Here is a 14,500-nt window from a genome sequence, read left to right as displayed (position 1 = left end):
CTTAGTACTGCTGTAACAGCGCAGATACATGTGATGGGTAGCGTATCTGTCTAACTAAGTAATGCTGCAACAGCGCAGATACATGTGATGGGTAGCGTATCTGTCTAACTTAGTAATGCTGTAACAGCGCAGATACATGTGATGGGTAGCGTATCTGTCTAACTTAGTACTGCTGTAACAGCGCAGATACATGTGATGGGTAGCGTATCTGTCTAACTAAGTAATGCTGCAACAGCGCAGATACATGTGATGGGTAGCGTATCTGTCTAACTAAGTAATGCTGCAACAGCGCAGATACATGTGGCGGGTAGCGTATCTGTCTAACTAAGTAATGCTGTAACAGCGCAGATACATGTGACGGGTAGCGTATCTGTCTAACTTAGTACTGCTGTAACAGCGCAGATACATGTGATGGGTAGCGTATCTGTCTAACTAAGTAATGCTGCAACAGCGCAGATACATGTGATGGGTAGCGTATCTGTCTAACTTAGTAATGCTGTAACAGCGCAGATACATGTGATGGGTAGCGTATCTGTCTAACTTAGTAATGCTGCAACAGCGCAGATACATGTGGCGGGTAGCGTATCTGTCTAACTAAGTAATGCTGTAACAGCGCAGATACATGTGACGGGTAGCGTATCTGTCTAACTTAGTACTGCTGTAACAGCGCAGATACATGTGATGGGTAGCGTATCTGTCTAACTAAGTAATGCTGCAACAGCGCAGATACATGTGATGGGTAGCGTATCTGTCTAACTTAGTAATGCTGTAACAGCGCAGATACATGTGATGGGTAGCGTATCTGTCTAACTAAGTAATGCTGTAACAGCGCAGATACATGTGGCGGGTAGCGTATCTGTCTAACTAAGTAATGCTGTAACAGCGCAGATACATGTGATGGGTAGCGTATCTGTCTAACTTAGTAATGCTGTAACAGCGCAGATACATGTGGCGGGTAGCGTATCTGTCTAACTAAGTAATGCTGTAACAGCGCAGATACATGTGGCGGGTAGCGTATCTGTCTTACTAAGTAATGCTGTAACAGCGCAGATACATGTGGCGGGTAGCGTATCTGTCTCCCGCAGTCTAGCGGTTCGGAGTCATGTTGTCCCCCGGCGCGTTTTGCCGACATTACCGGCGGCGTAATGAACAAACCCGCGTGTCTGAAGGCGGCAGCGGCTCTGTGGAGGGTTCGGGAGTTGCAGAAATTAATTCCTTATGGAACTAGACGAACCATAATGTATGTATCATAGGCTCCATATGTTCATACATCTACAAGTCTTTAAGGAATTGAACCTGTTCATAACAATATTAGTCTTTAGATGTAGCAGAATATCACGTTTTTAATATCGCTGTAATTATTACACTGCTTTATTACCATAACCTGTACTAAGCTTGTAAGTTCAGATACACACAATAAAGGTCTTTCATGCATTCATTAATCCAGCACTTAATCAATTGAATATTATACTACATAGATATCCTGAACCGCTAAATGAGGCTACTATTCACAGCTATGTAGCAAACGGGGTGATCAAATAATCCAAAGAAAAAGGGATGTGAGTGTGACTGAAAGTTTGAAATGTTACCAACGAAATAGAGTCTTAACACCCTCGAATCAATGAATCTTCTGAAGTTGCTGACATCACACAGCAAACTTCACATCACCGACTTGTGAGTGAAGAAGTAACCAGCAGCAGTCCTCGTGTTTAAACAGGCTGATAAATCAAGTCAAACCCCAGGACATTTTCTGTTCAGGATCCATTAGAAAGCGTTCTGCTTTGCGCCGACAGGGAGGCTTTAATTATCCAACACGAGAACCATTAAATAAATAATCCATCTGGGCTGCGACAAGTCCAAGTTTTTCCTGCTATGTCCCGTCAGACCAGAACATTTCGGACTAAACGAATCCAACAGGTATGTGTGATACACTGACGCAGCACAAGGAACAGGAACGCTAATTACCCGACATGGGAATCGTTAGATGATCCGTCTCGCTGCGACAAGCCGCAGTTTTCCCTCTCAGTTCCCGCAAGACCAAAACCGTTTGAAATAAACGAAGAAGTTTGTGGGTTTTGTTTTACAATCAAACAGCAGAACATCACCGACTTGTGAGTGAAGAAACAGTAGTTTTCCTGCTGTCCCGTCGGACATTTGCAGTTCGGGTTCCATTACAAAGCATCAGAGAGCTCTGTGGCAACAAGGTAATTAATAACCCGACATGAAGACCGTTTGACAATTAACTATTTAAGTGGTGACAAATCCTAGTTTCTCCTGTATCGGTGTTAATGAGGTGAAGAGTGCTGCGTGACAACAAGGTAGTTAATCACCCTACATGAGAACCGTCAAAACAATCACCCATCTAAGTGGCGAGAAACCGCAGCTTCTCCTACCGGCTCCCGCAAGACAGTTCGTGTTATACCAACCCACCACAAGGAACAGGCATAACTGATTATCTAACATGGGAATCATTAGATGATAAATCTTAATTTAGAGAATCCGCAATTTTTCCTGTTAGCACCCATAAGACCAAAGCAGTTAGCGGCTACAGGAAGAAGCACGTGTTATAGTAACGCACCACAAGGACCAGGAGCACCTAATTACCCATCATGAAAATCATTAGATGATAAATCTTAATTGAGACAAGCCGCAATTGTTCCTGCCAGTTCCCAGAAGACCAGAGTAGTTTACGGCTGCAGGACTTTCGAAGAATCCCTGTAACGCACCATAAGGAACAGGGACACCTGATAGATTGTCCGACATGAGAGTCATTAGATGATAAATCTCCGCAACCGCCCGACTCGATGGACTCATCCGCGAGTTCCCGGCGCAGAGAAGGAGTCATTCTGGGACATTAAGTAATCGTCTCGCAGATGCATCAACTAATGATGTAAACGGGTTTGTATTTGGGACTGTACGGACTGTATTAAAGGCACAGGAGGAATTCTGGGGCTACTTACCGGCTTTAGATCGAAGTCCCCAAACACAAAACTTTACTTTAAACCGTAATTATCAGCACTTATGTAACCGTGACGCGGTCCCAGCCCACAACTCTTATTACTTCTACTCCGAAACTTTCAACACACTCAAAACTTCACAGGACAAACGCAACATCTGAGGACGAAGCGAGAAACTGTAAACGATGCTTTTCCCCAGCGGTTATGTTTTGGTCGCTTTCTTGGTTGGTGCAGGTTGGCTATTTGGTTGGTTGATGTCGGTTGTTTGTTGATTGTATGGATAGTTAATGAAAAGGAGAGGTAGCGTCTTGTTTTGTTTTGTTTTCGTTTGTTTATATTTTGTACGTTAAAACCGAGGACTACTGGAAAGACGTTCAGCAATATCGTAAACTACGCGAGGTTCCTCCCAGCCGGACCTGCATCTGCTGACAGTACGGTAGCACGGGACACTCGGGCCTGGCGACGGCATAGCGCCGCCTGGCAGTTAGCGAGAGCACTGCAGGAGGAGCGGACAGACGGCTGTAACGTCGGGATGCTGAAATGCCCATAAAAGGAAATACCAAGAGTATGGATCAAGGGAAATGCCCAAACTGTAGAATAAATCCGCAGGGCAACCGTTACTCAAGCAACTGGATATACATCCGCTTTTTTTCCGTCCGAGTGACTAGAGGGAAGAACTGGAGTTACCAGGCTTTAAACTGAACTCTGGATTGATATGTTAATGATATGAAGACAAATTTAGGGTGGTCCAATAGAAGACGAAGTCGAGACAAGCCGAGTCTATTGGTTGGTTTTATAGTGCAACCTCCCTCTTCTAAAGTCAATTAGCTCAATGAATTCAGTATAGGATCTAAAAATTATGCCGCACCGAACCCCCGCCCCCATGCGGCCGTATCCGCCCCTGACATCATTACTGTACAATGAAGACTGCACGAGTCGCGAGGACCGTCACGTGTTGAGTTCATCTCATCATCTTAAGAGTGCGGTAAAATCTGAAGAGATGTACTAGTGCAAGCTGACCACGATGTGGCCGCGTGAATACTGAGAGGGGTTGGATAACGCGGTAAGCGTCATCTGTGGCTCGGCCCTCTAAGTTATTAATGGCTACTGATCCGCCCTAACCCGATAATTCGTACGTCGGCGGAGTTTATCCGCTCATCCCGCATATCCGCCATGATCACATTGCGGTCGGACGTGAGAGGTTTTCCCCTTAAAAAGCTCGGGAGACAATTACAAAACGTGGAAAGAAAAGTATTATTTAAAAGACAAGAAAACACATAAAAAGTATTTGGTTTATTGCTTTATTTAAAAAACGCATGAGCATAATTATGTTTAGCCATACCTAGTATGGCTCAACATATTGTTTTTGTTCATGTTCTTCTCCTTCTTCTCCTGCCAAATCTTCAAATGGATTCAACTCCGCCATTTTTTAATCAACCGACCTGAAATTTGGCATGGAGGTAAAGAAAGCAAATACCCTCAGGTGATTTTAAAATTGCTTTGAAACAGCCCTTAAAATCATTTTTATGGAGGTTTTTTGGGGCATTTTTAGGCAATTTTTATATTTTTGGCTCCTGTGGCCTGGTTTTGCAAGCAAGTGACCTGAAATTCGGTACAAGGGTGCCTTGAACATGTCCCTACAGGACTTCAATCACAATTCTGGTGTACATCACTTCAGAATGCTTCATTTTGGGGACTTTTGGGCCCATTTTCAGACCAAAAACAGGCCAAAAGTGGTATCCCCGTTCCATGTTCTATTTGCTGCTGGCCAAGGAATCCATGTTCTATCTAAGGATCCCCGCGTTCCATTTGCTACTGGCCAAAGAACGCGTGTTCTATTTAGTTCACCTGAGGTCATATTGCAGGAGCACACGCAAGCCTTTGCAGTAAGAAGCTCTTGGGGTCTCGCAGAACTTGTAGAGAGAATTTTTTTGCACGGGTGATTTTGGAACAGTCAATTTATGCATCGGGAGGGAGATTGGCGAAGTATGATGCTGTCGCAAATGTTGCCTTTCTACATGCAGTTAATATTTCGATTTGCCCAGGTATTATTTTGGGACAGCCCACTTCTTGCATGGGGAGGAGTATGGCTAAACATGCTGTATTTGCTCAGGGGCAAATGACGGCCTTTCTAGTTTGCGTATATTTTCTTATACACGCTTCTATTTTTCGTCCCCGCAAACAGCCCGGCCGGGCCCCGGTTTGGAAATGTGTCCCTGGCATAAGGAAGACTGAATAGTACTGTTATAATAACCCATGGCTCGGCCCTCTAAGTTATTAATGGCTGCTGATCCGGCCTAACCAGATGGTTCGCACGTCGGCGGAGTTTATCCGCTCATCCCGCCGCATTTCCGCGATGATCACACTGCGGTCGGACGTGAGAGGCTTTCCCGCTTTACATCCGTCCGCTGAGGCCCCGGCGGAAAAAGACGGGGCTCGTTACGGCCCGTCAGGCAGAGGTGTACGGCAGTGAATTATTTTATTGTTTGAAATGAATTTATCACAATGTGACGGGGGAGACAAGTTGTATCAGCACCTTTACAAGTTGCCCTTCTACACACTCAGGACGACATCAACAATAGAGTACAGTAAAAATAAACTATGTCCACAAATATAGAATGCAGCTCATAATATATTACAATGAACTATAATCCAGATATTGAATAAAAAGACTCTTTAATCCAGATATTGATATACAATATCAATATAAAATAGCTCAGTGGGGTGTTATGGCAACGCAAGAGTCACACCCACAAGAAGCGGTCCGGGTACATCACACGACTACTGTGGCCTCTCTTCAGGACTAGCCCCCACCAGGCCCCGCGGTTGGCTGGGAAAATAGTAGAAATTGGCCAAATAGAGTGAATAGTGTGCTAAGGGAGTCGGCTATGGAGAGAGGGTGCAAGTGAAACCCTGGCAAATATTCTCTCTATAGCTGGCATAGTTAGTCTGATAGAGACTACTTCAGGACAATATTGTCCGCTTTATGAAAGTTTATCGGCTCTGTCCCCAGCTATCCGCTCTGCTCGCCGCCTTACCGACGGATTTCCGGCTCCGACGAGCCGTCGCAACTCGCTGTCTGCTCACAACTTCACCCGTAAGAACGTCAGAGTAAGAAGGTTATCATAAAGCTGTTATAAGCTAATAAGGCTTATCAGGACCGCTTAAAGCTGTTATAAAGCTGTTATAAGGCTGTTATAAAGCTGTTATCGGGCTAATCAGAACCGATTTGTGGGCAGATGTGGTCACAAGAATTCCCGCGGCGACGCGAGTTAATGTTGGGATGACGCTAAATCAGCACATTCAGTCTTTTTGGACAATGTATTTTTTGTTTCTTTTTGTCAAAGGGAACGTGGATTCGATCGTATGGCTGACATCCGCGCGTGCATCAATTTTTTTTCGCCCGTTTAAAAGAAATCAACCAAACTATAAACTGTACAAAGCAGCTGCAAAATGAGCAAATAAATGCCGTAATTCTCAGACAAATAATAGGCGAAAAATGATAATAATGTCAACTGTATTCGGTTAACGAATGCGTCTTTGATACACCGTCATTTAAAAATACGCCACTATTAAAAAGATGCCTCTGTTATTAGTGTTAAGATAACAATGTATGTGGGGTGAATTATGTGATCATTACCGAATTTCGGTTACTATTATTATACCTGATTTCTTATTGTTTGTATATGAGCACTTATTGTTGGATGGTTCTCTTATTGTATCTTGTTATGTTCTTTGAATAATAATAAAAAAATAAAAATAAAAAAAAAACAATGTATGTGGGGTGAGCCCCTCTACTGGAATTCTATTCTCGCAACAACAACAACGAAAATTCCACGACTTCCACTTCCAAAAACTGTCTTCAGTAAGCATCGAGATAGGTACTCGTTATATAAGGGTTGATGGCTTGCTTTTCACAGTACAGTAATGTATGAATGTTTTTCTCTGTGAAAAATGGAGATATATTTTTGGGTGTGTCTGTGTGTGTATGTGTGTTTGTGTTTTCGGATTTTGGTAGTCAGTATAACTTAAAAACCTCTTGATGGATTGCGACCATATTTGGTATATGGGTCAGTATTGAGAAGACGAAGGTCAAGGTCAATTTTAGTCTCCTAGTATGTGGCCTTGTTACTGCAGCAGAACTTCCGTTTTTGTATCTTTTGACCTGGACGCGCTATGGTCGTGATTTCTTTATTGGAAGATAGAAAGGAACGACGGATTTCCATGACATTACATTTGTAGGTATGCAGATAGCTTAGACAGAGATATACATACTGAAATTATGCAAATTAATCAGGAAATTACTCAAATACATGTAACATACGCAGTTTATGGCAGGTTGAACATTAACAGATACCAATTATGCAAATTCCTAATTTGCATAACTAATGCAAAAGTGCTAGAATTCTTCTGTCAACATTCTGACAAGTGTAAGTTAGTTAAAGGTGTATATAACCAAGCATATATCATCTAAATCTTAAAGTCATTTGCATAATCAGAATATTTCATGGAGATATGAGGTCTCCGAACTTTTCTTGTTGTTGTTGTTCACCTAGGTCAGCCATTTTCATTGCCGTTTCAGTAAGAGGGTAAATTTTTACGGAAAGGGGTTGCCAACAAATACCCTTTAACGTGATCGCGGCACCTCCTCAAACACGGGTCCCCGTTTTACATCCCTACCGAAAGACGAGTGCAGTCCCAACCGAGATGGCCTTCCCAGGACTTGAATCGGGGTATCTCATTTACCGACTATTTGGAACCAGGACTTCATCCCTTCGATTTGACGTTACATGTAGGTTTAGCTCATGTAACAGAAATAGCCTCGTGTGACGTACAGCAACAGACGGGGCAGATTTAAACGGAAACATTCATTACAATCAAAAATATATTGTTATTCATTGTCTAATATCTGTTTATGCACAGGTGATTTAAACCAAGTCATAAAATATGGGCACGATATTAATCACTTTGTCGGTAACAGTGTATGTACAAAAGGCAATAACTACAGTTTTATGTTATGTTAATAACTCGGCATGTTTATTGTGTTATTGTTTTATCTTTTACGATATCAAAGTTTATAGAAGAGAACACTTATCTCGACAGTAAACAAGAGGTTTTGTGTTGCCGGCATCGCCCTGAGGTAAACAGACGGTATGGTGTCTTTATTAGAAAGTAAACATGTCCGCATAATATATAGTTGCTCTTGATAGTTGACAAAGTGGATTTTAAGTGATGTACAAGAAAGTTTCCCGAGTATGTTGTGCCCTGGTGATGAAATCGCGGTGCCTGATGTACGTTTTTTTTCCAACTTGTCACAAGACTGCTTCAATCTCAAGCACCGTGCTACATTTTGATAGAGAACGACTATCTAACGTTTATGATATCAGGACAACTCAGTGGTGTATGTGTGTGTTGGGGTGGGGTGGGGGGGGTTGGCGGCCATGGCTAGGAGTTCTTTCAACCTAAGTTCAAATCCCGCCTCCTCATATCTCACCTGCGCGTTTCCGGCCGTTAAAATCAGATTCCTCCCCAAAAATACAGAGTATGAGTTCCCGTCACTCACCTGTGTGGGGAGGGAAGGCTGAAGGTCACAGACGAACATTTCAACAGGCGGGAAACTACGTCATGCAAGGTCATAGGTCACGAGCTGGTCTATTATAGAAGAAGGGTTGTGATTGGGCAGAACAGTTCGCTTGGATAAGGGGGATGGTCCGTCGTTTCTAGGATGATTATAATAGTTTTTTTCATGGTTCTTTAATTTCTTAATATGATACCAGCATGTGATATAAGAATAGTTGTGCTCTTTTTTACTGCTATTTCCCTAATGGTGATGTTGGATCTGCCTCCCCCATCCAATCTTCAAAGATGGTACGGCCCCGGAATCATAGATCACAGAGGAGCAGTCACGACGCCACACAGCGGTTCTATTCAACACTGCAGCAAGTCTGACAAGCCGCTTCTTCGGATGGGGAAATGACTGTTGACCAAATCTACATTGAACTAATCCACTATCCTGTAGGCTAATCAATCAATCATACAGAATAAATCAAGCAACAGGATAAAGACCCAAACAGATTGCATCCACTGCCATTCAAAATCACCGGAGGAAAGATAGAGGATGCTATCTGACAAGAATTCATCCAGTTGTTTGACTTATTTCTACTCATATACTGTTCAAACTTCTTACCTTAATTGATGTCAAACATCCATCCATCCATCAATCAATCAATGTATCTATCTATCTATCTATCTATCTATCTATCTATCACTCGATCATTCTATCTATTCATCTATAAATCGATAACAAGTGATCTGATCTCCCATCACACAAACTTTCCTTTCTACATCTGCTGTTTATTTACTGCAGTGCCATGGCTACACATTGTTGTCATGGTTACACGTCGTTGTCATGGTTACACATTGTCGCCATGGTTATATGTTATTCCCATGGTTACACATTGTTCACATCATGTACAAAAGTCTTCTTTCTATCACGGTCAAACCTCATATACACAAATAAACATGTTTCTTTTTTCATGTCTCAGAAACACGAGAAGACTCTTAAGTACAAATATTACCGAATGTCTGCCGAGTTTTCCTGCCGCTGAAATTGCCGCTGCTTCATGCATATGTCAGAAACGTGTCGTCTGAAACTCGGGCGTCGTGATAGAACTGCACATAGACTCCTACACACTGACGTCACTAGCTTACACCTGTGTCCTTTTGTACAGTTGAATTATCGTCTTGGTAACGAGCACAAGTCAAGGCGGTACGCCCTAAACACGCTCAGAACAGAATATCATATGTTCTGAGTTAATATGTACCTGCCTTTCTTTTTACCTGGTGTATTTCTTTGAAGCGAGGTAAAGTTTAATAGGAAATGTAATTGTCTTTTCTTTTCACAAATTTCTGTCGAGGATATGTCATCCCTCCTTATCCCAGTTAACCCACCCTTGCCTTGGAAACCTTCCGTGTGTCCCCTTGAGTCTGAGCGCAGTACAAACAGGTCTGGGACCACCGCGGTCGGACGGACTGATGTCACCGCGCTGGATAAACAGCCCGGGAGAGCCGGGAATCTGGGATCAGCTCTTCCCCGGGTTTCTATATCGGAGTACGGACGATCCTGCCCAGCGACATTGACTCATGTCCGTGAGAAAGCCGATCCCGTGCGTGTGGGTAGTGTTACCGACTGAAGTACGAGTTGTGTACGGCTGTGGACTTGCCGCCGCCCCGTGTCAGACACAGCAAGACTACGGTAGCCTGGATGAGAGACCACCGACTCTATCGAAGGGTTCAGGCCTGTGTAGGCCCTGAGAACAGTCGTCTGGCACCCAGGCTACACGAATCGCGGGAAACTCAATTAACCGGACAGAAACGGAACTGGGAGTCAACAAGTCGTGACGTCATTGTTAGACCCGCGCAATCCAAGCAGATATTAGCAGTGAGGATCGCACCGTTTTATCGGACATGACGTTTACCATGTCGGTCTTTCTGCCAAAACAATCGCTCTAAGATGACCGCAGGTGCCTTATACACCCAGGTTGACAACGATAACAGAAAACTACGTTTCAGGCCTGCTGGAAATCTGACGAATGTTACTCCATACTCCCTCTGGTTTCTCCAGGTTTAACCTTCTAAATGCTGCCTAACTGTGTAACCTATAGGGAACTGGGTGCCAAACGGCGACTGCAGAGTGCTAAAGGTTAGATCTATAGAAACTCGGATTTGGTACATGTAATTATAAGAGCTGATGTTCCGGAGGAATCTCAGGACAGGCCAACTCTAACGACTACAGAATCTTCTCAGCTCGCGGCTACTGCAGATTTCCGAAGCTGAATCTTTCCCAGACGGCTCAGCGGGTTGGTCTTCCGACTCTTCCCGGCGTTTTGAACTCAGGAAAAGTCAGAATCGTCGGATGCTTGGATATAAGTTTGGCTCGGAACTACCTGGCTGGCAAAGCGATGGATGTTCAGAGAAAGGTGATTCATAATGGGAGAAAACTAGGCCGGTTTCGTCAGCAATAACATCTTTATATCAATCTCAAATAGTCTTTAATCTCCTAAGGATACCAGAATGTCCGTAGATCCTTTGTCGACTCAGTTGTCACCTTGCTGACTCTTATAATACTGTGGGAGGGCCCGAGTGAAAGCGCCTGTTCCACCACATCTCAGGTGGTAGAAGTGTGCATAGATAACTTAACATATTCTTTAAACATCTACATTATATTTCATATATACAGAAGAAAGTTTGTACATCGCGGTTTTACAAGTCCTACTTATTAAGTCTCCGACTGACGAAACTTCACTTTCACGTTCAGTACTGGCTCACGTCAGTGGCGTCGTGACGTCACTTTCACTTTCAGTGTTCGCTGTCGTCGGCGTCGTCATGACGTCACTTTTTCATTTCAGTGCTAGCTGACGTCATCGTCATGACGTCACTTTCCCTTTCAGTGTTCGCTCTTGTCGGCGTCGTCGTGACGTCACTGTTTTCCATTTCAGTGCTAGCTGACGTCAACGTCGTGGCGTCCCTTTCACTTTCAGTACCCGCTGTCGTCAGCGTCGTCACGTCACTTTCACTTTTAGTGCTCGCTGTCGTCGGCGTCGTCGTCGTGATCGCTGATGGCGTCGGCGTCGCTGGTTCCGTCCGAAGTCGCCGTCGGGCCAAGTCGGGCGCGCTCGGAGTCGTCCTCGGGTTTGGTCGTGCCGTGCTCGGCTGTTTCCGTAGCGGCGTCGGGATGCCGAGACTTGACGTGCCGCTCCAAGTCGCGCCTGCGGACTAGGACCTGGGGAACAGGGATGAATGAAGACATTTATCAGTTCCGTTAGTTTCGTGCTGATGTCAGGAAAGAGAAATACCAGGCGGCCACAGCGGCGTTTCTAAGATGCAGGAGAGACTTGAAGGCTCCTGACGTCAACACGGAGCACTGGTAGGAGATGCACCCTGTCCAGTAATCAGCTGAAATCAAATGAAGTTAGACCGGTACACAGCACAGAAGGAACTTCAAGGTGGATCCGCAGAAAAGAGCTCTGCAACAGAACCAAGTCAGCTTACAGATGTGACCTGTGTGGCAGAGACTGTCATTATTTTATAGAACTGTTTATCCTGTAGATATGAATTACAATTCAACCATAGTCAATATGAGAAATAGTTTCATAGTTATGTTTCTGTTGTTGAAGTGTTTGTAGCCCAAGTGTCCATTGAAAAACGCCAACTTGAGGACGTGTGGTCGTCTGGCTGAATAAAGACTATTTGAAATGATACTGTACACCTATACCCACTTGATTAAGTACAGGCCACAACAAAGGAATACTTTACATGTATATATTGTCAAGTTACTACAATAATTGTTTTCTAAGTGGCTGCTTCTCGATTCTTTGTCATGAAAATGTAAGAACAGATATGTTTTATAATCAAAGGTTTGTCTGAACTCTTCAGAAATATTAATTTCTCTTTATTACGTTGGTGTATGAAGTAGGGAAACAGATTGAAACAGTTTAGCTTTCTCTTTCTGTTATAAACTACATTCTACTACAAAGAAGAGCTGAGAAGAGATTTACAATACGACTGCGCAGTTTGGCAGACTGAACTGCGGAACTTGTAAACAAACAAAACTGCCCGAAAACTTCGCTTTTCTAGTAGTTATGATAGATATACTGAATTATCACTCACGGGATAACCTAGTCTCCGTTGCGGACTCCTTCGGGCTGTTTTATTTTTCAAGTTACCGTTTTCTTATCACATTTTTTTTTCTTTTTGCTGGTCGATTAATAAGAAAAGATCAGAAAACGGTAACGTTAAAAGAAAACAGTCTGAAGGGGTCTGCAGCGGAGGCTAAGTTAACCTAGGCGTTAGATATATTTACAGGTCACATAATTGTTTCAGAAGAGACCGTCTATCCGGGTTGGAATTTCAGTTGATGCAATGCATAATACAGAAATTACTCAAGCAGTCGGATAAGGTTTGTAAATGGTCAGACGTTCCTTCAATCACTGTCCAAAGGTAAAGGACACAACCTAAAACGTCTGATCGTTTAGAAAATCTATCCAGTTGCTTGAGTAACTTTTGTATTATGTTAAGAAGAGAATTAAGATATTAAGATTGCCCCTAGCTTGTCAGAGTGTGGGCACTGGTACGGAATGTGAATGTTCGACAGAATGTTATACATGTGTTTATATAATTTTCATTCCCCTTACCTCGCCACAAAACGGCATCGGTATGGGATATCTATATCGTGCAAAACTGTGTATCTATAGAGTTCAAACTGTCTAAACCTCGCCACAGTACGGACAGTGGTTAGGGTTAGGGTTAGAGTTATTGCATGTGTATTTATAACAGAACTGTCCTTACCTTGCCGCAGTGCGGACATCTGTACGGCGTCTCGCCCTCCGCGTGCAGCCGGATGTGCTTGTTCAGGTTGGGTTAGGGTTAGGGTTAGAGTTAGGGTTAGGGTTAGAGTTCTTGCATGTGTATTTATAACAGAACTGTCCTTACCTTCCCGCAGTGCGGACATCTGTACGGCGTCTCGCCCTCCGCGTGCAGCCGGATGTGCTTGTTCAGGTTGCTGGGATCGCCGAACGGCCGCAGGCAGACCTTGCACTTGAGCGGCTTGTAGCCCGTGTGGGTCCGCAGGTGGATCTTCAGGCCGTACTTGCGCGAGTACAGCTTCCCGCAGTAGATGCACAGGTGCCCCTTCCGCGTCTTGTTGGACCCCGTCTTCAGGGTGAACTGGATGGACGAGGACGTCGGGCTCTCGTCGATCAGGGCGCCGGCGGGTTTTCTCAGGGCGTCGTCGACGAGTGTCGGGTACCTGAAGGGGTAGGGCGCGGAGACCGTCGGGAACGCGTCCTTCCCGAGGAAGAAGGTCGGCAGAGCGGGTCTGTATGGGGAGATGGACGGGACGGGTGCGCCCAGCACGCCGCCGGGGTACGGCGAGCCGTGCGGCGGCTTCAGGCCGTTCAGGAAATGGTCCTTCTCTAGCAGTCCGTAGTAGTAGTGGCAGCCGCCGGGCCGCGCGGAGTCACTGTGCTTGAGGAACCAGTCCGGGGTCTGCCCGAGCGACGGGCACAGGCACCGCTCCAGCAGCCCGTAGCGGGGGAACGCGTCGAAGTGGCCCCCGGCCCGCCCGCCAACAGGCATCGGCGCGAAGCCCTTCTCCCTGCCGAGCAGGAACGCGCCCCGGTGCGGCAGCCCCGCGGCGGCGGACGGGATGAGCGGGGCGGGCTGCAGCAGGTCCGCCCGGCCCCCGGGGAACAGGCCGTACGGGTACCCGGGGGTGGAGAAGGGCGGCGCGACGGGCGTGATGACGGGCGGGGACGGCGTGTGGGCCCGTACCGGACCGCAGGATTCCTTCCGCGGCGTGCGGGCGAGTACCGGCCCGACGGCGTCCTTCCTCAGCCCGGTGGTGTCCTCCCGCGGCGTGTGGGCCCGTACCGGACCGCAGGAATCCTTCCGCGGCGTGTGGGCCCGTACCGGACCGCGGGACTCCTCCCGCGGCGTGTGAGCCCGTACCGGACCGCAGGAATCCTTCCGCGGCGTGTGAGCCC

General features: G+C 45.5%; 2 protein-coding genes across 2 annotated transcripts in view; both read right to left on the bottom strand.

Annotated features, from left to right (window-relative positions):
• The window catches only part of LOC136428505 (glycine receptor subunit alpha-2-like), an 88,365-nt gene extending 79,775 nt beyond the window's left edge, over positions 1–8,590 (bottom strand). Inside the window, exon 1 of the mRNA XM_066418074.1 lies at positions 8,521–8,590. The gene's annotated coding sequence lies outside the window, so the exon portion shown is untranslated. The remainder of the gene's footprint in view (positions 1–8,520) is intronic.
• Positions 8,591–11,000: 2,410 nt separating this feature from the next.
• Positions 11,001–14,400, bottom strand: LOC136428496 (zinc finger protein 574-like). Its single transcript, XM_066418063.1, has 2 exons — positions 13,449–14,400; positions 11,001–11,739 (listed from the first exon to the last, which is right to left on the bottom strand). Exons 1-2 carry the CDS (start codon positions 14,091–14,093, stop codon positions 11,536–11,538), a joined length of 849 nt encoding a protein of 282 aa, XP_066274160.1. The 5' UTR covers positions 14,094–14,400; the 3' UTR covers positions 11,001–11,535.
• Between the last annotated feature and the right edge of the window lie 100 nt (positions 14,401–14,500).

This window comes from Branchiostoma lanceolatum, chromosome 1, assembly GCF_035083965.1.
Source record: "Branchiostoma lanceolatum isolate klBraLanc5 chromosome 1, klBraLanc5.hap2, whole genome shotgun sequence".
NCBI lineage: Eukaryota > Metazoa > Chordata > Leptocardii > Amphioxiformes > Branchiostomatidae > Branchiostoma > Branchiostoma lanceolatum.
The sequence above is the reverse complement of the archived record's forward strand: the minus strand, read 5'-3'. Positions and strand labels throughout refer to the sequence as shown.